The sequence below is a fragment of the Meles meles genome, chromosome 4 (assembly GCF_922984935.1).
Source record: "Meles meles chromosome 4, mMelMel3.1 paternal haplotype, whole genome shotgun sequence".
Taxonomy (NCBI): Eukaryota; Metazoa; Chordata; class Mammalia; order Carnivora; family Mustelidae; genus Meles; species Meles meles.
In genome coordinates, this window is record NC_060069.1 from 10055288 (window position 1) to 10083261 (window position 27974).

At 36.3% G+C, this 27974-nt stretch overlaps 1 protein-coding gene across 5 annotated transcripts in view; it reads right to left on the minus strand.

The window, feature by feature from the left end:
• ATP2C1 (ATPase secretory pathway Ca2+ transporting 1) overlaps positions 1–27974 on the minus strand; it is a 174271-nt gene that overhangs the window by 3451 nt on the left and 142846 nt on the right. For all 5 annotated transcript variants that reach the window (XM_046002707.1, XM_046002711.1, XM_046002710.1 and 2 more), the window contains 8 exons: positions 21108–21158; positions 20023–20189; positions 18338–18406; positions 17588–17704; positions 16618–16765; positions 16010–16105; positions 14761–14902; positions 12566–12693 (listed from right to left, as the gene is read on the minus strand). In XM_046002707.1, coding sequence (XP_045858663.1) covers positions 12566–12693; positions 14761–14902; positions 16010–16105; positions 16618–16765; positions 17588–17704; positions 18338–18406; positions 20023–20189; positions 21108–21158 — 918 coding nt within the window. The remainder of the gene's footprint in view (positions 1–12565; positions 12694–14760; positions 14903–16009; positions 16106–16617; positions 16766–17587; positions 17705–18337; positions 18407–20022; positions 20190–21107; positions 21159–27974) is intronic.

Sequence of the window (27974 nt, forward strand, 5' to 3'; positions counted from 1 at the left end):
AATGCACTTCTTACTGTGGATTGCAGTCAAAAGACTTTGAAAGGCACTGCTCTGGAACATACTAGAGGCTGCTAAAATTATAAATAGCAACAGAATTGTGAAGGTGCTGGCTAGTTCCAAATAAAGGACTTGAAAGTAAGCAAGTGGAATGAATCTAACTGGGCAAGATCTAGAGATCTGGAGGCGGATTCCCCACCTTTATTTGCATTCACACAAATGGTGTTCTTCCTTTCTTCTGTACCCTCTTACTGGTATATTCCATCAGTGAGAACCCTAAACATGGTTTTAAGCTACCATTTTGAACAGGCCTATGTTCGGTTTTTTAACATCTGGCCAACAAGTCTTTCCACTCTTTAAGTATTCTCTTGGGGGAGTAAGCCCAGCATCAGCCAGTGTTTCATATACACCTTCCAAGTGTTGACTGGCAAAAAGCACAATCCTACTTGTTCCTAAAGTTTTCAGCCCTAAAGACTGGTTTCTGTTTCAAATAAAAAGTTAGGAAATTAGGAAATTAATTGTTTAATTTTAGGATGAGTGCATGCGGCTCTGTACTAAAGTTCTTTTTATGTCTCTGAAGAGATCGTTATTCATAGAAGAATCAAAAACAGTCACATGCTCTATTTTTGATATGTGTTTTTCCAGAAAACAATAGACCTAATGGGGATTACAAGCACATTAAGTCCTCTGTTAGATCAAAATTCTCTTTTTCTTGATTCCTACATTTTGGGAACCAATCTGGAAATTATACCAGTACGAATGTCCTATTTCTGGGCTTTATTATCAACACTGCTTTTGCAAACCACCAACCTTGCATGAAAAACCATTTCTATTTCCACCCTGGCAACTGGTGTGGTAGAAACCAATCTGAAGAGTATATGGGCTAGAGTTTAATTAAATGTCAACTGAATTCTATCACTCATCTTTTTCATTAAAAGTTTTTCAAGCAAAGGGGCCCTCCTTCAGTAGACACTGAGATCAGGTTCCCTTCTCTAACCACTGCAATCAGGGCCATTCACTTGAAATGAATTCACTGCTTTGCAGTAAAGCAGTTAAAATCTAATAATGTTCATTAACTCTTACTCTGATAATTAAGGAGTTACCCTACCACATTATAGATCTTCTCCTAGATGTATAAATCAGAGATCATAAGCACTCCACAAGGTATCTGAGAGGTTTACCAAAGAAATACAACATAGTACCTGAACCCCAAAATCATATAAGCTACCTGGGGAGACAACACACAATGAAATAAGAACATTTTATGACGCAATCTCTCAGCCATGAAATGGCAAAGAGCAGACTGAACGCTACAATAAAGTGACAGTAGTCACGAGGCGAAGGACAGGTTAAATCACAAGATTTGGCTTTAAGAGATAGCGATGTAATTCAACTGAGATAAGGGGAAATGGAAACATCTCTGTAGAAGAATGATACACACTCCACATTCTATTTGGAAAATTTGTTTTCCGTTTTTTTTTTTTTTTTTAGATTTATTTATTTATTTATTTATTTATTTATTTGACAGACAGAGATCACAAGTAGGCAGAGAGGCAGGCAGAGAGGAGGAAGCAGGCTCCCTGCCAAGCAGAGAGCCTGATGCAGGGCTCGATTCCAGGACCCCGGGATCATGACCTGAGCCGAAGGCAGAGGCTTTAACCCACTGAGCTACCCAGGTGCCCCTGTTTCCCGTTTTTAATCAAGCCTTTAGGTCTTGCTCTTTCTGATTCAATTCTAGCTAATGAAATCCTGCCTGAGTGGCTCAGTGGGTTAAAGCCTCTGCCTTTCGCTCAGGTCATGATCCCAGGGTCCCGGGATCGAGCCCCGCATCGGGCTCTCTGCTTGGCAGGGAGCCTGCTTCCTCCTCTCTCTCTCTCTCTGCCTGCCTCGCTCCCTACTTGTGATCTCTGTCAAATAAATAAATAAATAAATCCTACCTGAGGCTTTGCAAATGTAAGTCTTCAATTAGTTTTAAGTACCAAAGGGACTCTGGACAGTTTTTTTAAACTGAATAAATTGGGGAGCCTGTGTAGCTCAGTGCATTAAGTGTCTGCCTTCAGCTCAGGTCATGATCCCAGAGTCCTGGGATGGAGTCCTGCATCAAGCTTTTCGCTCAGCAGGGAGCTTGCTTCTCCCTCTGTCTGCTGCTCTCCCTGCTTGTGCTTGCTCTCCTTCTGACAAATAAATAAAATCTTAAAGAAAACAAAACAAAACAAAAAAGATAAAGACCTTGATAAATAGAAAGGTCTTAGAATTATCTTTTCTTCTTTTGTGTATAAATGGATTAATGATGATGCCTCAGTTACCCTATCTGTAAAACGGGGCATAAAATAGTTCAAATTGTTAAAGACAAAATGACATACACTTTTAAGTTACCTCACCCAGTGCCTGGCACTAGCGACATGTGAGGAATGCCAGCCATTATTGTGACATCCACACAAGAAGACCAAAGCAAAGCGCGGGATCTGAGAAAGAGTGAGAGGGGGTTGAGCAGAAAGATCAAAGCACCCTGACACCAGCGGCTTCCAGAGCTAATGGCAGAAATTTTGCAGAGGCAAGGAGATCAACACTATCAAATATGGCTAATGGGAGGACAAGAACGTGAAAACCTTAAAGCAACTCCAGCAGAGTTGCCTAGCTGAAGCCACAGTAAAAGAAGTGCCAAGAGAATGTGAATAGGGAGCCAACCTCAACCTCAGAAAATAATGAAAAAAGACCAGAAGGAACTATCCCTGTGGATACTTGTGCCCCTTTTTTCTTGTTATCAAAGAATTTTCTATATTGTCTTTAAAACCCAATTTGAAAGCGCCCTGGATATGTTTCACAAAAAGAAAAAATTAACAGCAGATATGACCACTTCTATGAATTTCTTCTTCCTGTAACTACCAGGGTTATATCCTAGCCTTACCCCATAATCCTGAGGAGGCCAAAGCGAGTTTTCCCCTTGGTGAGATTTCCAGAGTTCCCTGGGTAGCACTCTATAGCACATGTTATTTGGCCAGCAGGCACTCCATGAACCCAGAGCAGCACCGAGAAAGTAGTCACCCCCACAGTGAGCAGAAACAACTTCACTTCTGTAAAAGGACAACTCTCCCTAGTACCTGACTCCAAACATCCTGACCTTTTATTTTTTAGTGAGGTAGATATAGGGTACTTGGTATATATCGCATTAAGGTCTTATATACATTGATGCACTTCAGTCAAGCCAGCTGAAAATGATTCTGTACCTTGTATCAATTTGAAATTAAATACTACTTATTTTGGGAAGATGTATTAAAAAGATGCCTCCCCACTTTCAGCAACAGCTTTCTGAACCATATATGGTAAGCTGCTTTGGCATTTCTTTCCAGGTCTGAAATTCGCTAAAACTCAAGTTCAACCAACTATAAAAATCCTAAGATGAGGACCTCATGCTGAGGAAGAATGTTTTTAAACATTCAAAAGCATGACTGCACCAGGCCATGTACCAGTCTGTTAAAATGGGAGAAACAGATGGATAAGGTAATACATGGAAAAAGCATTTCCAGCTTGTTTCATTGGATACAGTTTTCAGGGAGAAAAATCAAATTTCACACAAATGTGTCAATGCACATGCAATCACTTTTACTCAAACTCGTCTTGATAACATCTGAGGTATCTGGTTAAAATAGCAAAATCTTTCAATATTTATATATTTCTGTGTATAAATATGTGTACATGTACACCCATATACATACACATGTATACATATGTATTTTTAATTTAATTTTCTTAATTTAATGTGATTTAATTTTCTCATTATGACTTTGGAGACACTTGGGAGATTTCTGTGTACAATATAACTCACTGTCATCAGGATCAGGGAACACCCAGGAATGTTTCCATTAAAAAAAAAAGCTGGTAAGAATGTATCAACATTGGGTTTTTGATCATTTATAAGACTGAACCATTTGTGAAAAAATTATGCCATCATGTGAGCTAGCATACAAGATTAGGAAAACTTTTCTGTTTTTTAATATAATTGGTGCTTTTTGGAGGATTAACTGAGGTGCTGTTTCTTCTTGAAAAACTGCCATGTGTCTATCTGAACATTACTCTTCTCATATCTTCCTGATTCATCTGTATTACACATTAAGGGAGAATAAATGAAAGGATGTTGACACGGAAAACAGAAAGTCCACTTTCCATTATCTCCATGCTTCCTAACATGGGTACAGAACAACAAACTGTATTTCATGACAGAGGGTGGGCTATGTAGATTAATCCAGCTTTAAAAGAACTTTCTCTGAGCTGTCAGCTTTTTTTTGAGTAAATACTTATTATATCTGAAAAAATGGTGTTTGTAAATGTGCCATTGAGAACTGCTATAAATTATTGCTAAAATTGCTATGGTTATACAGCATTTTTATGCCTTTATAAAATACTGGGAGGAACCCTGTCTTCAGATTTCCTATTCAGCTGTCACTCATTTGCATAATACGAGGTGTAGTTGGGAAGTTGGGGGATCTAGGGGTTCTGTTGTGGATATGTTAAGTTAGAAATACCTTTTAGGCACTTAAGTGGAAACATCTGTCTGAAGCCTAGGTTACTTTGGGTGTTGAGATTATAGTGCTTTCCTCTTTCTCTATTTAAAAACCTCTCCAATGAGTACGTTGTACTATTTCATAATCAGAGAAGCAGTAGTTGATGCCTCTAGGAAGGATGGCATCAAGAGAGCAATCTTCTGATGTTCCCTTGTCTTGTCACAAGAAACTATGGAAAATAAGAGGTAAAAACAGTAAGTAGGGGGGCCTTTGTTGTTGAAATCTGAGAATGGTAACATCCATAAGCCCAAGTTTCCAATCACAAAGTACTGTAGCCCCTCAAGCTTTATGATGTATACAAACTGTTTTTTTTTTTTTTTGAAGATTTTATTTATTTGAGAGAGAGAGCAAACAAGAACAAATGAGCATGGAGGGAGGGGCAGAGGAAGAGATAGAGAATCTCAAGCAGACTCTGCACTGAGCATGGAGCCGACATGGGGCTCAACCTCATAACCCTGAGATCACGACCTGAGCCAAAACCAAGAGTGGACGCTTAACCAACCGAGACATATGGGCACCCCGCGAACTGTCTTAAAAGACAAACTAAAGAAAATGACCCTCTTATAATAATAACCATAATCTATTTCATAAAGTGATAAATCTGACAGCCAAAGGTGGACTACCAGAGAAATCTACTAAAAAACAGTATCATAATTTTACCTTAGAAATATGATAAATACTATGCAAATGTATTTTGGTTTGGAACATTCTGTTCTGAGAAAATACAAGAGTACATTTTCCCCTAAGACTGTGTTGACAGGGTATTTTGGTTTCCACTATTACTAAACTTTGTTTTCCCTATATATTTATAATATAAATAAGCCTATTCAAATTAAGCTTGCTTCTGTGTTTGTGTTAGGAAGAAACAGCCAATAAGAGGGAAGGCCACACTTCTCTTGTTTGTTTAATAAGGAGCACAACTCAGATGGGACAACAGATCTGAACACTCTACCCATTCACTGTAATGAATGGGTGATGAGCCTTGGTGATGAGCTGGGGCTGATAACAGCTGTTGATGATGATGTTCTGAGAATAGACTAAGACTCTCTGACTTCCTCCCTAGTGGAGAATTAGAGGAGTCACTGACATTAAATGTGGTATCAAGTGCATCCATCCCAGGTAACATCCTGCTGGGAGATTGGAAGGTAGAGAAAGTTGATGTCACTTCCTTTCTAGTCCACTGAATGCCATCCATTGGCCAATTTTCCTCTTTTTGAATTTCTATATGAGTAGGCAACCTTTATTCTGTAAACGACCAGAAAGTAAATCTTTAGGTTAGTGAGCCATATGGTCTGTTACAACTACTCATTTCTGTTGTAGCACGAAGCAGTGAAAAATAATACATAAATTAATGTACATAACTGTTTTCCAATATAACTTTATTTACAAATCCAGCAGCAGACTGATTTAGTTTATCAACCCCAAAATTAAGTCAAAAGCCCATGTGGGCGACTTAAGGAAGGATTAAACTGTTTCACTCATTTGCAACACATCCAGCTAATTCATGGGCCATCCAGACCTGCTCCATATATAGAGTCATAAATTCTAATGCAATCCTATTAGATAACCATATTCATGTGAGAATATGCTCACATATTCATGTGAGAAACATGAAGACATATTCATTTTTAACTCCTTAAAATCGATTTATTAATGCTTAATGTAAAAGTTTGTCTTGTCTCTCCTATCGAGCAAACATTTGTTACAATCATCTATTTGGTTGGGGCCTGCTATAAATGGCTCCAAAGATAATATTTTAGAAGACTCACGTAAGTTGTTTCATATTGTGCTTTTCCTGATGCAGATGTGATAAAAAGAGAGCACATGCTCAAGGCATTTCAGGATTTTCTTTATGACCATAAGATGGCACCAAACTGTTACTCCTCAACTAACAGGAACTTAAGCATACTTATCATAAGGAAGGCCTTACTAGAAAAATTTTTAATATAGTTGAGTGGATTAGTATTTTAAAAGAGAGAAAGAGGGGTGCTTAGGTGGCTCAGTCGTTAAGCGTCTGCCTTCGGCTCAGGTTATGATCCCAGGGTCCTGGGATCGAGCCCCGCATCGGGCTTCCTGCTCCGCGGGAAGCCTGCTTCTCCCTCTCCCACTCCCCCTGCTTGTGTTCCCTCTCTCACTGAGTCTCTCTCTGTCAAGTAACAAAATGTTTAAAAAAAAAAAAAAAAGAGAGAGAGAGAGAGCGCTGTATTAAGAAACACATTTTGTTTAGAGTTCAAAAGCTGGAAATACTCTGAACCCAAAATGGACCTCTAAGTTCATGCAGAACCATTTGCCCAATCTGAATTCTACTCAGAGGGTTACTAAGTAGAACAATGCAATTATTGCTGAAGAAATAATGGTGACGGGCAACCCTGATTTAGATATGAAAGCAGTTCTGCCAGGACTAACAGCCATGGGACCGGCATAGTAATGGGGGCCTTTGCCCAAAATAATTGTCAGTTTGGTTACACGTCAATAAAAAGGGAAAGGAATGGCAAAGTCAGGTGTGTACAGTGATCTGCCTGTACATGAAACATGGTCTACCCAGGGCAGCTGGACAAACGCAGGCAGTTACCATACTCATGAGGACACAGGAACAATAGCAGGTTTAGATTAGAAAAGAATTTATAAAGATCAAAACTAATGGCTCAGAGATTTTTCACTTTCATCCCCAAATTTCACCACTTAAACTTATTTTGAATAAAAGGAAAAGATTATATCAAATTTCTGTCTAGATTGATTAAGGTAGTGGCTTGGACTTAAGTTTCTAATGCTTTCTTTTAAAAAAAAAAATCCCACAACTTTATGCCCAAACTTACGGATGGATTTATTCCGAAGAGTATGTACAAGAAACTGTACCACACACACACACGCACACATCGTTACAGTAAAGGCCATGCTGGTTGGCTCTTCAGCAGGGTTTTGAAGAACAGGTAAAAATTCTAATTCTTAAAGTTGAGGCAGAGGAAAAGGTTTTCAAGGTGAAGGAATACTATCCAAAAAGACTAATAAGTGGACTGTGTTAGAACACTGTGTGGGATACAAGGCTAGAAAGATACAAGGAAGAATTACAACTAAAATGGAGAAGAAAAACAAAACAAAACATTGTTTTCAATTCTCTTGCCATAAATATCTCAGAGCAAGCATCTACTTTCCAGCCTGAATGCCATTCACTGAGTATGTTTTCATACACAGCAAAACTTCAATCTAAGTTATGCATTTCTTTGCTTATATTCTCTCACCTCTTAAGAGAGTATCTTACTGCAAATATCAAAAAGATGCACCCCAATAATTCAGATCAGGGCCTTCCTGTCAGTAATCTTAATAACAGGTTCATTCTGAAAGCTCTGTAACAGAGGAAGCTGAAATATTACTATCTTTTCCCCATGCATTTTGAATTTGTTTACTGACTCTTACATTATATACTAAAAAAAACTACTTTCAAAAAATTTTATTCTGTCAAAGCCAAGTTTACATTCATTTATTGCTTTATGTTTAGCAAAAGAATATAGGAAATGCCTGTAATAAGAAATTATTTTCCTACGTTATTCTTTGTCAGCCATGGCTTTAAATCATATTGAGCTAAAACCTCTTCTAACATGTCCACTGGGAAATCTCAAGGATACTACAAACTTCCATTATTCCAAATTGACTTGTGTCCCATTAAAGGCTGCTCAGCTTCGGTAATTCTCCCAACAGCTCTACTATCCAAGCCAGAAAGTCCCAAAAGCCAGGGAATTTCCACATGTTTCTTTCCCCCCATCTGGTCATGTCAATACTATCTCTTAGAAGACAGATAATACTATACCTTTATACCTATACTGACTGCTACAGCTCAGTCTGTCCCTCTACCACTGAATCTTTTACAATTCTCTTCATCAGCCTCCCTGTTTTATCCTTACAATCCACCCTCCATGCTTCCAGTAGTGTTATTTTAAGACAAAAATCCAAACTCGTATCACACTCCTGAAATCTTCCAGTATGCCACCACTCAAATGTTTTTACCTTCACCACTAGGCTCCTATCTATCCAACCCCTCACATTATATACCTCTTATCTTAACTGCCCCCAAACACCTTGTGGTTTTCACCTGTTCCTTTCAGCCCTCCACCAATACCTCTGTAGAAGTTATTCTGCTGCTTCTAGGCTGGAGAGTCCTAATTTAAGGTTTGATTCAGATGCTACTAGTTCTAGGAAATTTGACAACCTCCTCCTATGAAGTTGTTTCTCTCCTTTAGCTGTGATAATATCTGGGGCAGCATTTTCCACTGTGCCAAATGTATCTCATATTGGTCTCCAGGGTTAAGACGGAGAACTCCCCACAAAGGCAAGATACTATCTCTTATTTCTTTAGACAACTAAATCTAAACAACATATATAGTCTATTATATCTACATTAATATCAAGGGCTGGTTAGCCATTTTCCAGTATCAACAATAACCAATTCTGAAAACCAAAACCAAAAATAAGGTTGCCTAACAAGAGTTAATGGTCGGGGCGCCTGGGTGGCTCAGTGGGTTAAAAGCTTCTGCCTTCGGCTCAGGTCATGATCCCAGGGTCCTGGGATCGAGCCCCACGTCGGACTCTCTCCTCAGCAGGGAGCCTGCTTCCTTCCCCCTCTTTCTCTCTGCCTGCCTCTCTGCCTACTTGTGATCTCTGTCAAATAAATAAAAAAAAATCTTTAAAAAAAAAACGATAAAAAAAGAGTTAATGGTCATACTAAATTCTGAGCTCAAGGAAGCTAATTATGGGGATAATCACTTGTCCAGTCACATACCAGTTAGAATATTTACCCACACCACGTTTCTGTATGCAAAACAGCTGTTTGGACTGTAACTTAGTCTAACAAGGCATTTCAAAGATTTCCAAATGCCAATGTAAAGGGAAACTTCCAGTAAAATGTGTGCTGAATTCATCTTAATGTATGTGTACTTTTAAAATAAATGCACAAGACCACTACTAACTTCCATGAAATAGCTTGTTAACAGTTACATGCCCTGCCAACCCTGTCCATGAACTCTTGAAGGACAAGGATCCTATCACATTTTTGTTCTTAGCAAACTCTAGGCACTAAGTAAAAGTTTACTGAAATGATAATTCATCCATCTAAGTTTTTGCTTGAGTCACATGCAATGCACATGAACTGCCAAAGTTAATTAAGGTTCTTTTTTTTTTTTTTTTTAAAGATTTTATGTATTTGTGAGAGAGAGGGAGGAGCGAGAGTGAGCACAAGCAGACAGAGTGGCAGGCAGAGGCAGAGGGAGAAGCAGGCTCCCCGCCAAGCAAGGAGCCTGATGTGGGACTCGATCCCAGGACGCTGGGATCATGACCTGAGCCAAAGGCAGCTAGCTGCTTAACCAACTGAGCCACCCAGGTGTCCCAATTAAGGTTCTTGAATATGATACTGTTTAATACTAATTCTTTTCACTGAGAAACTATTTTGAGTATGGCCAATACTCATGCATGTCCTATATAAAAGAGATTAAAACTCAGTGATTTCAGAAAGACTACCAATGTGAAATATGTACCTTGCATGGGTATAAAAGATAAAAAAAGGTGTTTTAGCGTTCTGAGTATGGTTACTGCTATTAAATAAAGCCTGTATCCTGAAGGAGGAGGTTTTTTAGGTTATCTAGTTCCACTTTTTTTCATCTCTGGGTCATGCTATGCTCAGTACAAATGTGAGAGAACACGTTAAGCCCTGTTTCTCTGCAGCTGGGAATTACTTCAAGTTCCTTTCTTTTCTTCCCAGATATTTAATCATTTGGGGACCAAATAACTTCAGGAGGTAGTCTAACAGGGAAAAATCAAGCAAGTTAGTATTATTAAGGACTCTCCATGTCCTAGGGCTAGGAAATGGGGCAAAAATTTTGAATTTAGATACTAGCACATTTAAATTATCTATACTAATTTGGGTGATATACTATGGAAGATATATATACAAATATATTCTAATTTGTTGTTACACTACAGAAAATTGAAACCTGGACATAGTACATCTGTACTGTACGTTTCACTTCTTTTTAAATCACAGATTCTATGCACTATGAGTACTGCCTAATTTTGGTTATCTTCTACATCTTTAAGATTTTAATGTTAACAGTTCCGACTGGAAGGTCATTAACTTATGAAAAGAAATCATTTTTTTTCTTTTGGTTCAAAAACCGAATGAAAGGATAGGCACATTTATTTCATATAAGTCATAGTCTGAACCTAAAATGGAAAGCAAAAGATTGATATGCACTTAGTAACATAGTTCAAATCTTTGTAACAGAGAAAAAAAAAATCATACAAAATTTAGGTATGAGACATCACATCATTAAAGATGAAGTGACTAGACAATGGTTTCTATGTTCTATCTAATGAGAAAAATGTACATTTGACTATTGAGCCTAAAAGGGTAAAGGAGAATAAATTTCAGATATCTTGGCTCCTAATACTTAACTGCTTCAATCACAAGGACTCAAAGAATAGATATTTTTCCTATCATTAATAACAATATTTCAGTGCTAACACTGGCAGGTTAATATTGATAAAAACTAGTGAGTGGTTTACTCTGACAGTTTAAAAAATGAAGAATAATTATAAAATACAAAACTAATGAATTTCAAGAAGAATTAAACATGTAAGAATTTAAAACCCATTTCTGTGTCAGAGAGAAATGTTCAACAGGAAAATGGATTTCTAATTTTGAATTTCTGGCCCAAATTCGCCACCACGGGAAAAAAAAATAATTACCTACACCTCATCAAGCTATTATAAAAACAGATGGCATTATAAGAGTAAATCCGGCTTTTTCTCGAGTGATGCCCAATGCAACTGAAGGAAGGCAGAGAACAAATGGCGGAAGTCTGAAGGAACAGGCTCAGGGTGTGCTGCAATCTAAGCCAAAGAAGATGCAGATACTCAAAGAGCAAGGCCAGTACCAAGTCTTCCCGTATACCCTGGTTCATAAACCATCTCTCTGAGTTTGGGGCTTTTTTTATTAAGTATAGCATTCTATACTTCCTAAGAAAGATGCTTAAAAATATACATAGAAAGACATTAAGAAAAATAAAATTCAATTGTTCAGGTGAGGTACTTGGAATTATATTTAGGGGATGACAAAATGATACTTGACAAAGTATATATTTATATTAAACTCAAAAAAGAGGCATTAACATATTCATATAATCTATTATAAATTTCAGCCCAATCACCCTTAACTGCTTTTGATTCTATAACTAACTGTTAATTACAGACAAAGCTACTCTACCTAGAATGCCACTTGATGACCCTGTATTAATATTGCTAGACCAGACTCATAACTTTAAAAAAAAAAAAAAAAAGGCAACCATTTACACTTACTAAGAAAAGCAAACATTTACTTCAAATTGCAGTATAGGCTTTTCAATCACAAAAAGAAAGAAAAGAACAGTGATCTGACAGTGGTCACATCCTGTGCAAAAAACTTGATACAAAAACAGTAACACAAGGTGTCTGAGCTGCTTACATTGCAGGAAAAAGGAAATACAGTAGCTGAAATATGGCATTCCTGGGAATCAACTTCTAAACCAATAGAATGCCTTTGAAATGATTAAATTTATCTGTGTATTAGTAAGAAAGCCCCACCACCATAAATAGTACAATATTTAAAAATTAAAAAAAAATTTATATCTATCTAAGATAGATAGTGTATTTGTACTGTTAGACCTCTTTAAGTGCAGAAGGTGGTTCAGGTTTTGCCTTTTTTTTTTTAATTAAATAACTGCCCATATGTTTTATAAAGTTCCACTCAATTGCAAAAGCCAATTTAAATCAAGAAATATGTTATCAAAGTTGCATAATTTCATTTGGGACTGCCAGCAGGTTAAAGTCTCAAATCAAGTCTTTAACGTAACACTCATTTTTAGTCAATGAAAAGTTAAAGAGTTCTCAAATCTTCATTATCCTCTTGAACTTGCCCTTCTAAATGATCCTCAGACTGCAATTCCTAGTTTGCAAATAAAAGAATGCAATATGCATCATACTTCAAGAAAAGATGACGACGATGTCGAACTAACATGCTTCTGGATCTTTTCCCTGCTCCTCTCAACCTTCTTTATAATTTCCGCTACTATGCAAACTGAGGAGGTGAGACCCACAAGAAACAGCAGATCTGCAAGAGAAAATAAGTTGCATTTTACAATTCTTTGAAACAGCTGCAAGGCTTAATAGCTTACATTTTTCTAGGATTGTAACAGAGCTTTTAAAATACTCTGTTTTACAACCATTCTAGGAGGTACATAAAATCAGCCTCAGTTTAAAAACAAGGAAAATCAGGGGCAGCCCTCTCAGGTCCCCTCCCTCTTCAGGACTTTATACTATGGCTCAATAAACTTTGCTTTGCTACCCACCAAAAAAAAAAAAAAAAAAAAAGAAGAAGAAAAAGAAGAAGAAGAAGAGGAAAGGAAGGCTCAAAAATGACTTATCTGAAGCCATATAGCTAGGAAAGGCAGCAGCCAGAGAACTAGAACCCAAGTGCTCTGACTACTCTCCCTGAAACATAACCTTGTAACCATAATTATTAACGACAACACAAGCAAGGAGAGTTCTCTATTTAATAGATCACACAGCCTTTTTAATTTTAATTTGATTGAAAACTGCCTATCAAATGATTATTTAGGAACTTCTATCCATTCCATTCAAGAGCCTAGAAAAACTTACCATTCAAAGACCATGTCTTTGGGGCACCTGGGTGGGCTCAGTCAGTTAAGCATCCAACTCTTGATTTAAGCTCAGGTCCTGATCTCATGGGTCATGAAATTGAGCCCTATGTTGGGCTCCACACTCAGCTGGAGTCAGCTTGGATATTCTCTCCCTTTGCCCCTTCCTTCACTTGTGTATATGCTCTCTCTCTCAAATAAATAAATGAAATCTTTTTTAAAGATTTAAAAATAAGGAAAAGTGAATTGGGGGAAATCAGACAGAGAGACAAACCGTGAGAGACTGTGGAATCTAAGAAACAAACTGAGGGTTTTGCAGGGGAAAGTTTAGGTGAGCCTGGCGGTGGGTACTAAGGAGGGCACGTATTGCACGGAGCACTGGCTGTGGTGCATAAACAATAATCTTGGAACACTGAAAAAATAAAATTAAAAAAAAAATTTTTTAATAAATAAATAAATAAAGACCATGTCTTTACAATAGTATCCACACTATTCCATTCTTATTCATTGCTTGAAAAATTGCAGCTGTTTCCTTAAGACCCCACTTTTTAAAAAGAGGAACAAGTATAAATATGAAATTAAAAAATTGAAATTAAACTATTTCAACCTTAAGGTAAATTGTAACTTACAGCATAAAATACAGTGAGGCTGCATACCTTATTTTCATAAATACCTCCAATTAACTTAAAAACACAAGTATTAAAAGTAGCATTACCACAAAATACATGAATCCTCACCCTTACACAGGAAGATTATTTTTAAATGTACTATATCATAATACATTTAATATATAGTATGTGAAAGAATAATGTCTACCTTCCATATAATCTTAATAAAATTTTCTGCTTTTAGGGTCAGGCTGGTATTTTGTAAAACAAGAATGCACAAATTAGCAAGTAAGAATAGTGAAATATTAGTTTACTGAAATTGTAACTTTTAAGAAGAGCAACCTGGTTTTCGGTAAGCCCAAATCTAGTTTTTTCTTCATATAAGATTAAAAAGTTATAAACTACAATTGCTCTATAACAAGTTTTCAGATTCAGCAACTACAATTTGACAACTGATAAGCAAGAAAAAAAAAAAAAACTGTAAGAAAAAAAATCACAAAAAATTTTAAAGCCCAAAGTTAGGCAAGTGCCCTCCCTCCAAACTTCTCCAAATGAAAAAATTGAACACACTCTTTTTTTTCTTTTTTTTAAGATTTTGTTTATTTGACAGAGAGAGACATAAAGAGAGAGGGAACACAAGCAGGGGGAGTGGGAGAGGGAGAAGCAGGCTTCCGGCCAAGCAGGGAGCCTGATGCGGGGCTCGATCCCAGAACCCTGGGATCTTCTGGGATCATGACCTAAGCTGAAGGCAGATGCTTAATGATTGAGCCACCCAAGAGCCCAGAACACATTCCTTTTTCAAGTCAATTCACTTTTTTATCTCACTTTTTAAAAAGTTTTAGAACAAATGCGTTAGAAAATACAATGGTTCATATAAAATATATAAATTATAATAAGATAACATTTCTTTACCCAGTATACTTAGGCTCTCAGTCTGAAAAACTTTCTGAAGTGGAGGAAAATAAATAACTAATAATTGTCCCATGATGGATCCAAGAACTGCGTAGCAAAACATTTTATTACTGCAGAGTCCAATCTCAAATACAGACTTGGTCTGTTGACAGAGCAAAGAGTTCAATTATTATTCCTTGGTCACTGAAACAGCTTCTTTATTATCATAGTCATCTCTAATGTTTAATAAACTGGACTGAACTAGGCAATGCCCTAAAATCTCTTAATGGTCTGACTACGATTTTGGATAATTCAGATGGAATAAAGGTACAATTTAAAGTACCTTCCCTATCAAGAAAGCTTTCTCTGCAAGAGGATGCTACAATAACATCAAGAGACCACAGAAAGAAAAGAAACTTACTTTAGCATTTCAAAACATCGGAAACTTCATTTGCATGATTATTTTGCTAAATCATTTCTATCCATTAAGGTGCATAATCTGAAAGCCTTTCTTAATGAATGATCTAGTTATATGTGTAAATATTGTAGCTTCTTCAAAACTTAGTCTAAACTAATGACAATTCATTGTACTTGGAAAGTTCCAGCATGCCAAATGGTAACAGATACAACTGAGGATTTATAAGGAGCTCTAGAATTGAAATGAAGAGTCAGGCCTCAAAATGGAACTAGTTTTCAAGAACAATTATTCTCTGAAAAAGTACTACTAGGTTCTAGCCCACAGCCCATTGATTTTCTATCAAAACACTTCAATCAAGAAAAGGCGATCATACCTTAGGATACAACATGGGAAGAAAAGCAAATTTAAAATGTCCTAAGCTCTGACACACTGACAAATAAAAACAAAACATTAATATGCACAAAACTTTTCTTGTACTTCTAACAATACTTCCTTCTAAAATGAGACTAATACCATCTTAACAGAACCCATGAGGTCTGTCCAATACTCTCGGATAATATTAACTTGAACCTATCTTAAAGCTATGGATAATAAGAAAATGGAAAGAAGAAAGACTAGGCGATTAAACTTGTGATTTACTTGGATCTTCTGGTCATGGGTAAGGCTATCTGCCCAAATACCCTATCTCCATTATGACACGTTTGTAGGTACATGTTTATAGGGAAGACTGTATCTGGTGCTATAACTTGTGAAGACAAAATCAAGCAAAGCTAAAACCCCATCATCCTTGCCTATTTATAATCAGAAAGATTGTGTTAATTGAATCAGTCAGCTAAGATCGCCTAAGCATACCTGGGATCTAGAACTTAGTGCATTGAACATATCGAAAAACACAAAGCATGTGAAGGTCATTGTCGTGTCTCGAGGTGTTATCACATTGTCTCGTAGCTGTCAAGAGATTTTGATAAATGATAATCAGTAGCTGAATTTAATGAAGAAATACTGCAAGCTTATAAAAGGTTAATATTTTCTTTGCTTCAGAATAAAACAGCTTTAGTCTAAGACATAACAAATATAAGCTACCTAAATTTCCTATATGCCATTTAAATGAATCACTAATGTATAGCTGTAATCTAAATAAACAATCTTCTCACACACCATATATCAGATGTTAAAACAACTTTCTTTTCTGATGAAATAAAGTAGCAACAGACTCAGATTTTCTAATTTCTCCCCAAATATTATTTTTATTGTACTGATACCTTTGCAGATTTAAACTATTCTAATAAATGAATCAGCAAATCTTCTAGTCCATAAAAACTGAAATTAAACTATTTTTAAATGTTATTATCATATTTTCCAAAGAGCTCTCCTAATTCTCTAAGCTTCCATGTAACACACCAAAATGACTAAGTCATACAGAATGCATGCTATTAAGGCAGCTTATCCAGTGACTATACCTCCCGCCAGAAGACAAACAAAGTCCCACAAACAATGATTATTGATGAAACAAGTATTTTAAGTATCAGGTTTTTGGTCAAAATGCTGTCCTTCCAGTTGCGTGGAGGCTTACGAATGACATCTTTATCCACCGGCTCTACTCCAAGGCTTCAAAATAAATAGAAAAGTATATTACTTTCAAGTTTTAAGGTTTGGATTTGTTACTTTTACACTCTCATTAACCACAATTATCCAGGAAATTAAATGTTTTCTTATGGAAACAAAATGCTGAATCCTAAAGAAAAGGTTAGCTATAACTACTCAGGGTTCTTAAAAAATAACCATGGATTTTATCACTCTTCCCTCTTTTACTCCTGTTTATTTGGCATAGTTTGATGGGAGACTCAAAGTCAAATTTCAAAAAATTGTCCAATTTCATTTATGCACAAGTTTACTTATTTCAAGTATGGCCTGAAATACTAAGCTACTGAGTAAACTCTGAAATACCTTTCATGCAAGGAGGTTTTGACTAGGATGATTTGTTATAACGGCCACTGGCATGTATTACTCAATTACTTTTTCTGCTAGAAAGCAGCATCTATGGCCCATTACAGAAGAAAATACTTAGATGCTTCAATACTTTCCCAAAGTCTCTAAAATTGACAATAGAACCCAGGTAATAAAACTAAACTCAGGGTGTATCCATCACATCTCATTCTTAGAAACAAAAACTTATTTCCTGAGGACAAAGACTATTCTCAACTTAAGAATGGGCATCTAACATAATGTAAAAGTGCAGATCCGCTTTTGGGTGAACAAACACCCAAAGAGCATAAATGATATATGCACAAATCACACAATTTATAACAAACATGTTGCTGCGTGAATGGATTTCCAGTGCCTATCCATGAATGAAATCTTAAAACTTAATCATCAAGATATCACACCTTCTTTGTCTTTCTACTAATTCATGCATAAAAAACCTCTTACCTCTGAGCTGGAGGTCCATCCATAATTATATTGATCCATAAAATCTGCATGGCATTGAGAGGATTAGGAAAGTTCATTAACGTAGCCAATGAGATTAAAGTTAATGCTGCTATACTCCTGTCAGAAAAAAAAGAGTCATTCAAAAAAATCTGTCAGCACAGTATAATTCTTACTACTTTTATGATATCACTTCTTCAGCATTTGAAAATATCATTTTACTACTGTGCTTTTAAAACAAGTCTGTATTTCTGAGTATCGAATGCTTCATTTGTGTGAACATTTTGAAGCTAAGAGTTAAACTTTATAATCCACAGCATTTAAACAAAAGATTCCAAGATGTTTAGATAACAACAGACAGAAGATTTTAAAAACTGAATTCAGTATAGCTGTTATTACATTAACAGTTAACAGTTTTCACAATATTTTGGCAAACGTTTTTTGAGACAGAAAAGCCCTTCTACTTTTGAAAAAGAAACCAAAGAAACACACTAAGATCTGACACTCCTTCCTTAGTTACTTCTGGAGCTAGTAATAATCCACAAACATTTCTATATTTTGGTAATGATACAGACATCATCTCTTCATCATGCCATTTTAAATTTTAGGACAGAATTCATTTTCATTTGGAAAACTTATATATGAACAATACTCAGAAACAGAGCCCAGAAGCTTTTAAACATTCTGCTTGAATTCTATTTCTCATATTATTTATCTATAAGACCTACAGTGACAAACTTCTAACAAACTTACGTGCTCAGTTGGAATCTAACAAAATTTTTAATGTTATTATAAATCCCTTTACCCTCTTCAATTGCAGACCTGAAATTTAAAAAGAAATTAAGTAAGAAATACTATACACAAAAACAAAGATCTACTTGTAACACTGTAGAGCTAATGCTGAAAACAAATTTCCAACTGACATAACACATACATCACTAAAAGAATCTATTATTTTCTTCATATAATTAAGATTAGAAAAAAATACAGAAACATTATTCTGGTGTGGAATGAAAGTTAAGCCTGTGAAGCTCTATCTGAACTAATTTCATTACACTATATTAAAATTCTTATTCTTGAAGAGACTTTAACATTAAAATCATACATTGTCTTTTTATATAAGAGATAATACTACACATTTATAATACTAAAATAATGATCTTCTTTACCCTTCCAATTTTCTTTTTCTTAAAAATACAAGATGCATGCATGGTTAGTGTTAAATTAATGTATGTCAGGAATTAAATGGTAATAAGATACATAAGAATTCTAGAATTTAAAAAAAAAAAAAGAATTCTAGAATTTAAGCTGTCTATTGCTCCCACACATAATCAGATATGTGCTGTAACAGAATTATATAGAGAAAATGGTTTACAAAAATTCATTTAAATTCTCATCTGAGGGACGTCTAGGCGGTTCAGTAGGTTAAGTGTCTGCCTTCAGCTCAGGTCAAGATCCCAGGGTCCTGAGATCAAGTCCTGGGGCAGGCTCCTTACTGCACGAGGACTCTGCTTCTCCCTCTCCCTCTGCCCCTCCCTGCTCGTGCTATCTCTCCCTCCCTCTCTCTCTCAAATCATTAAATAAAATTTTTTTAAAAATTAAAAATATAAATAAATTCTTACTTGGTTGAATCTAGGAAAATATGTGTGTTTTAGACAACTTTCCCTTTCTTTTAAGATTTCTATACAGTTCTAAGAATGGAAAGAAAAAAACTTATATGCCTACAAGACCAAGGCAGTTCTAAGTCCTGAGATCCCACATGCTCCACTTTAGGCCACCATGGGTTAATGAAGTATGCCAGGCATGTAATGAGCATGAGTCACTGAACTAAGGAAAATTCAGGTTATCTCTAATAACAGGATTCAAGTGACACCCCCCCCCCACCAGAACATTGTACAACTGACATGACCAGGTATCAGAGAAGAATCTGAAATCAATTAGAAACAGTGGCTGAAGGAGACAAAACTATTTAAATTTGTAGCTTATATCACTGCCAGCATGGACAATTACAGATATAAGGAAATACGTATGGATGGAAACTTGGTTACTTTTACACTTACTGTAAGGCCAAGGACATGCGTATTTCTGATAGCCTGTATTTAACTAGAATAAAGGCGCCGTAAGGGTTTTACTGCTGTATGACTCCAGTGGTGGTCAAAAAAATGTGACATCTGGCTACACTCAGTAAATATTTCTTAAATGAATGACTCTGCCATTTATTATGTCTTTTCCATCCCGTACAAATAATACTGTCCAAAACTACACAAAAGACCATAAATGAGATTATTTAATTCTAGTATAATAGTTTAGTTCATCCACTGCTGAATATCGTAATACACTGACTATCCCAATTCTTTTCCAATTGAACTGTCTGGAGATGGGGTACAGAAAAAGATGGGAAAAAATTCTGTGATATGCATTCACTGAACAAAACTTACATTATGGTTTGGAAATCATCATCCACAAGGATCATGTCTGCTGCCTCTTTGCAAACATCTGTCCCAGTCTGACCCATTGCAACTCCAATGTCTGCAGCCTTCAGAGCAACTGCATCATTGACTCCATCTCCCGTCATGGCTACAACCGACCCGTTCTTTTGCAGAGACTGGAATGGGGAGAAAGGGGATTCTGATAAAAATGTTACTTCCACAAAGATAAAAGGATAAACAACTCCTCTCTATTTTTTTTTTTTCACATCATAAAGGAAAGAATATGGACCACTGAGTTTTCAACAAACTTCAACATATGGAGGTCTTAAGATAAAGCTTAGAAGAAGTTCCTATTAATATAGACTATTATGTGTGAGAGCTATGTCTAAAGTCTGATCTAGAGTTAATTAAACCATGGCTCTCAGGGGCAATTTTGCTTTGTAGGGGACACATCAGGCAATGTCTGGAGATATTCTTTATTATGACTTTGGGAATGCCGCTGGCATATAGAGGGTAGGAGTCAGGGATGCTGCCAAACATTCTACAACGCACAGGACAGCCCCTCACAACAAAGAATCCGGTCCAAAATGTCAATAGTTGTGAAGGTGGAGAAACTCTGAACTAATACAATGGAGGGCTATTCTGATTAAGAATTTACGCCCTTTAACTAATGGATACTACGTCAGTTGCTTTCTATGTATTTAGCTGATTAATATAAATAACCATAACCTTTGAAATACTGTTCCCACTCTCATAACATTTCCTTTTCTTGCTATATTTACTCAGTTTCTAGGCAATTACTGCTATTTACACTGGGATGATTTGGCTATGAACTCCTGTCAGAACATACATCTACACTGTTCAATTGTTTAAAGGTTGTGTTGCAGATATTTCATTAACGTTTTCTTCTACATCTTCCTTTGTTAACTAAATTATTAATGCTTCCATTTAAAGCTCTAAAAAAAATCTCTTTTGCTTCACAATACTTCTGACTGTAATGTTACATCAATATTCCTAGTAATGTAGGCATAACGAAAGACAAGAAGTAGCATTCTGGAGATAGAGATAAAACAATGTGAATCTTAAAGACCCACCTTAATAATTTTCATCTTGTGCCTTGGACTAGCTCTGTAAAATACCGCAACCTGTTAAAATACAGGAGACACTAAAAATCTTCAACAATAAGAAATATCAGAATAACCCATGTACTTGTAACAATGATCTTTTAAAATTATCAATTTAAAATGTATTTACTTTGTAGAAATCAAGCTTAAGCAATATACCATGTCTGTTAAAATACTCATTTGACATGGTCATTTCAAACTTTACCAACGGTACCACAGGAAATACACAACCTAAACAAGTTACCCACTTTATTCCATTATATTTAAGCTCCAAAGAGAAAACAGGCTCATTCTTAAAATGTTTCAGAGACAGAGAAAGGAAAAACTCTTGCATCTATTTCTTCATTACCCTGGCAAACAGCAAAAATGGCCTTTTCCCTTTGTTCTGTCTTCAGAAAAGATATAAAACAGCTGCTTCTCAAAGTCTGCAGAACCTTTTTTACTGTTTTTCAAGAGCGTTAAGTGTCTGCTCCTTTTCTTGTATTCATGCTAATTCTTTAGATTCTCTTCCACTGTATCTCCAACAGCTTATATGATCTTATCTCTCCAAACCATGCATTTAATCCCTTTTTCTGATCTCATCTCCTGGTCTCCTAATACCCCTTCACTGTGCCCCAAAGGAAGGCATCAACAACATCCCCTGTATCCTCTACTTTTCCACACTGCTCTTACTTCATTTTTCATAAACCAAGGCCATCCCTACAGTCCTCTCACAGTACCATCAGGAGACCCTAGACAGGGGTAGGTGTCTTTCATTCTCCTTTCTTTATTCACAAAAACCCCAGTTTTGAATGTCACATAAGACTAAACTTCCCACTAACTACAGGCATTCATTCACTGCTATAGGTCACTCCTCCACATTTCACAACATTTTTTTCATTTTTTTAAACAAATGCAACGTTGTATTAGTTTCATGGGTACAAAAGAGTGATTCAACAATTCTATACATTATGCAATGTTCACCATGATATGGTAGTTACCATCTGTCACCAGACATTATACTAGGAACTATTTTCTTTATGCTGTACTTTTCATCCCTGTGACTTATTTAATTTCCTCCTCACTGTCACTCTTTCCAACTATACTTCCAAGTCCTGGTGATTTTAATATCTACGTATGTGTCATTCTCTTCCCTACTGGCCTAGAAAATTAGTTCATACTAAGTTTTCTCTACTCATACTTTCAATTTATCCCCATTTCCAACCTCAGTCTCAGCTGACAATCTTGCTTCCCACTTCAAAGAAAACGGAAGCAGAAGAGAAATTTCATAATTCCACCATCCAAAACCTGTATCCAGACACAATCCTTGCCTTCTCTCCTTTTACTACAGATGAGCTGAATATGCTCCTAGTGCAGGTCAAATATTCTACCTTCAGACCCATTTAAGATCATTGTTCCGGAAATTCTCCCACCTCTTATATAAAAATCTTTTCCTCACCAATGCATCTTTACCATCAGTATATAACATGCTGTGATTTCTTCCATTTAAATAAAAATAAAACTAAAAACTTCCCTTCTCATTTCGGCTGCCACCCTATTTATCCCATTCTCCTTACAGCAAAACTCTGTACTTGCAGTCTCCCATTTCTCTCTTCTCATTCTTTCCCGAATCAATCCCAACTGGACCCTTGTCCCCACCACTGCCCTGAAACCCCTATTCAAGATTACCAAAGACCTCCCACATTGCTAACACCAATGGTCATTTCTCTTCTGACTTGACCTCTCAGCAGCACCCTAACATAGCTGGCAATTCCTTCCTCCTGAAACACTTTCTTCACTTGACTTCCATGACACCCTATACTCTTCTGGTCTTCCTCCTACCTTTCTGGCTGCTCCTCTTGTGCAGGTTCCTCCAGACCTCCCTGAAGTCTGAATGTTGGAATATTCCACAACTTAGTTCTCAAAGTCCCCTCTGTGAGAGGTCTAAGAATCCCCTACTTCTCCCTAGGTGATCTCATCCAGCCTTAGAGATTTTATTATTATACATTTTTGTCTCCCACCCCAACACTCTTCTAAAATCCAGACCAATGAAATGAATCCACCCACCTATTCCACATTTCATCTTGGATGTCTCATCTAAGACTTAAAAATATCACAAACTGAACCCCTGTTATTTTCCAAAATACATACTCCTTCATATCCTCTGCTAATGGTTACGTATACCCTCATAGTCACTCAGGCTCTAAATTTTGGGAGTCAATCCTTGATTCCTCCATTTCTCTCAGATGCCTCAAGCAGTTTAACGGCAAATCTTATTGGTTCCATCCTCAAATAAATCCAGAATTCAACCTCCTTCCTCTAAGCCCATTGCCAACACTCTAGGCCAACACCTGAACTGATTTATTTCTGCCCTTGCCTCCTGCAGTCTCTTCTCAACATAGTGACCATAATGAAACTTTTAAAACACTAGTCAAATCACATCCGTCCTCTGCTCAAAATGCTACAATGACTTCCTACCTCTCTCAGAATGAATGCCAAAGTCCATCACAACCCACCAAGGCCTACAATGAAGTACATGCCCCTTCCTCATTAGTCGTCTGAACTACACCTACACCAGCCTCCTCATTGTTCCTGAAACGTGCCACGCACACTCGCCTCAAGGTCTTTAACCTCATGTTCCTTCAGTCTGGAGTGCTCTTTCCTCAGATATTATATGGGCTGCCAGGGAGGCCCTTCCTAGCCGTGTTATCTAAAAATTTGAATCTACCCCTTCAGTCATTCATCTGTCTCTTCCCTGCTTTTGCCGATGCTCATTAGCACTTATCTGACATAATGTACGTATTTACTTATCTTAGACTTGTAAGCTCCATTGAAGGCAGAGATTTTTATCCTATACCTCAGTCTTCCATAAATCCATATAAAATAAATTAATAAATCATTGAATGACTCTTAGTATCATCATGTAGACTGTTCTTGGGTTCCTTCCCAAGTTTAATAAAGGTATAAAACAAATGAGGATTGTTTTCTTAGGCAAAAGACTCAATTTAACTGTAATATCATGTTATTACACATGCCTAGGTCCTCCAGGTACTATGAATCACATAATTCATATGTGGAGAATATACTTCCTTTCAAAAAATTTCAAAAATTCACTGAGACTCTTTCATCTGTCTTTAACAAGGACTAAACTACAAATGCAATGAAAATATACTATTTGTCTTCTAAGTAAAAAATTTTACATTACCGCAGAAATTATCATGTAGCACACAGTGCTGAAGTATAGGAGTGTTTGGCAAAAACTGTGGATTTTACAGAGTATTTAAATACAAGGCTAATTACCAAAACTCAGGTTGAACAGTAAAATTCTGCCTTTGTTCCAGTGCAATCATTTGAAACACTGCAAATCATTCCATTATAGCCACTGCAGGTTATCACTAACAATGGCAGTGAAGATGCCAATTGTCTGACTGAAAGAGTATTTCTCTTGAGCAGTACCATTAGTCGGCATGCATCCAGTACCATTAGTCGGCATGCATCCAGTACACCTACCATTTGATACAAGATTTTAGTGTTTCAAAGCTTCAGTGGCAGCTTAAAAACTAGAGCAGGAGTTTAGAGACTAAGGAGCTCTCAATGCAAAACCGAAGACTCACGTGACATTTTGCATGTGGTACAGAGCAAAATTTGTTCTTAAAGCACCAGAAGAGCAGGTCCATCTTTTTAGTGATTAAAAACACTAAATGTAGTCACACAAAATTATGGCCTAAAGAAGTAAGATCTAAACAAAACAAAACAGAAAGGACTGAAGATTGAGCTACATCACTCTAACACAGAGATCGGATTAACTTGGGGGTAAATGAATTTCCTCTGTTCATAGTCTTTTCACCTTTATCATCTGTTTCTCTACCTGGAAAAAAAGAATATATTGATTAAAGGTAAAAGCACACAATAAAATCTCTGTAATTTGGGAGCAAGAGGGGAAAGGATAGAATGAAGACAGGATGGTAAAAGGACAGTGAAAAAAGAAGTAGAACTTTGTCAGAAAAGGAGAGTGTTTAGGGAATAATATGGGAGAGAAAGATGAAAATGATCAAAAACAGAGAGGAAAATATGTATTTTTCTCTTCTCATGCCTTCTTTTCAGTGTCATATTTGTGGTTAGCACTCAGAGTTCTGATAGACAATGGTGTTAGGGAAGGAAGTTATAAAAAGAAGAACACAGGAAAATATTAAAGGAGAAGTTAATGAAAAACATTCCTGCCATTAAAATAACCTGATAGAGTTTCCTCAGTCTTCCAGGAAAGATAAAAAGATACCTAATGCACTGAAGGGGGGGGGGGAGGTGATTGAAAAAAAATTATTTACAACCTACCAAAAATTAAACAGCATACAGATTGGGATTAAATTACAGAGATTTGGTTAATAGGTTTGGTAGAAATACAATTGGAATGTGTTATGGTGAGTGCTGTGAAGTGTGTAAACCTGGCGATTCACAGACCTGTACCCCTGGGGCTAATAATACATTATATGCTTAAAAAAAAAAAAAAATACAACTAAAAGTAGTACTATTAAAAAAACACAAAGAAGAAAACAGAATGTTCACTTTTATCACTGGTAAATATAGGACACACTGGAAGAATTCATCAAAAACAATGAGAACACCCAGATGGACTTGATAAATAATTAAGCAAAATTCAGTTTGCATATTATTCTTTAATAGCTCTAAGTCAATAGGACAGAGCAATGTTAGATCTGAAATATGACTGAATTACAGAAAGAGAAAGCTAAAAGACATTTTAATAAGGAAAAGAGTTAAAGTGATTAATAGATGTGGGAAAATCTCAGTAAGCTGGCAACTTAGAAGAAAATTTTTTTGTTTTTAACACTAATAAAAGCTACTTAAACTGATATGAAGTAAAAACATCAGACCAAGTTATAAGAGAGTTTTCCATAAACACAAGATGAAGTGGGAAGGAAAATAAAGTTGGGAGAAAAGGGGGGGTCCAGCTAAGTCCGAAGAACTAGAGCAATTCATTAATAACATTTGGAGAAAAGATTTAGGTACTCAAAAGAAACACCTGGAAGGAAGCCCTGGTACTTATGGAATTCGTCTTTAGAGTAGGATGACTTTAAGTAATTCAACAAGCTTCTTCACAAGGCTTAGGTTTTATATTATTTTAGTCTCTTTGGAATAGCACCAGGGCATCTGCCATAATTAATGCATGAAAACTCTTATCTGGAAAAGATATAATTTGTCCAGGCTGACAGTATAATTTGTAATTTGCAATTTGCTACTTCCCTCTCTAAGTACCTTTAAGATGGTTTCCAGAGTTCATTAGCATTTTTATCAGAGAGCCCAGAGAATGAACCAAGAAAGCAAATAAAATGAAACTTCAAATCTGTCAGTTTCACTACTTGTTACCATCTCTGGGAATAGGTTTGGAAGAAAAGGTTGAACAAAGGTCTAATGGGAAAATGTTTAATTAACTGCAGATTTCACATATATTTACTAATGTATACTCTGCCCCAATACCCCTGGGGAACCTAATACAGAATTTATTTCAGAAATAAGTGTCAGGAAGAAACTATCAGGAAAGGACACATATACACACAGTCCCATTCAAATATGGCAATAGCTTCCTCACTAAATGTAAAATAAAGCAAATGCCCACACTGTTCCCAGATGCTCTGAAAACAGCATTCATGAGTAACTACAGCTTGAGAAACAGAAAACAAACAAATGTAACAGTACATGTCTACTAGTAAGGATAGCTAAAGTCTAACCACAAGTGAGGCTAGAGGCCTAGGGACTTAATGCTACTGTATGAAGCACAGTTTGTTGCAACATAAACTAAAACCTTCTCAGAGGACAATTTACCAATATATCTTAAGAGTTTTGTAAATGTGTTGGTAATTGATCCAATCATTTCACCTGCAGGAATTTATTCTACAGAACCAACCAGAGATGGGCACAGAATCGTGTACAACAATGTTCAATGAATCAGTAAGCAATGGATGAACTCAAGAGTCACACAGACCTGGGCTCCAGTTCCAATGCGCCTGCCACCACTCATCAGCTCTGAGACTTCAAATAAGTATCCCAAATTCCCTGGCCCTCAATGTTCTCATCTCTAAAAATGGGGCTGCCCATCTTTTATAAGATGGCTATTCTAAGTAAATAGATAATGTATGTAGTATATGCATTGCCTGGCACATAGTAAATGTTTGCTTACTTTTATTATCCTTGAAGTATTATTTATAACAAAAAATAAATGGAAGCTAAAATTTCAACAAGAAAATCATATAACCATGTATTTGCCATATGTTTATACACACACAGTATACCCAAGCAAAATACTGTGCACCAATTAAAAACAAGTTTCATAATAATAACTAGTGATTTTAGGAATGCTGAAGTTATGTTAAATGAATAGTCCTCTTTATAATTTCATAAAGTTCCAACCAGGTTTTGTTAAACACATTTAAAAAAAAATGGGTTAATTTATTATTTTGGATGCTCTGTGGGCGTACAATCTCTCTGTATTACAGGCAATTTCCAATCTAGCTTTTACTTTTCTAGGTTTTCAGTTTTTCTACAATGAACATATACTACTAATGAATAAATTTTCTAATCAGAAAATTGTATTATAAAAAGCTTTAAGTGAAGATGTGGAACTAATCTCAGAAAATTCAGTGTCCTAAACATATAACTTGCAGTTCTGAATGTAGAGTAAGTGAAGAAGGCAGCACATTTTACTGTCAACAATAGGTAGAATATGCCTAATAAAGTAAAGGTGAGAGGATAAACACTTACTTTAAACGATATACAAATATATGTGCATAAATAGGTCAAGTAACAAGGACAAGAAATTCGAACTGTCAAGAACTTAGATACAAT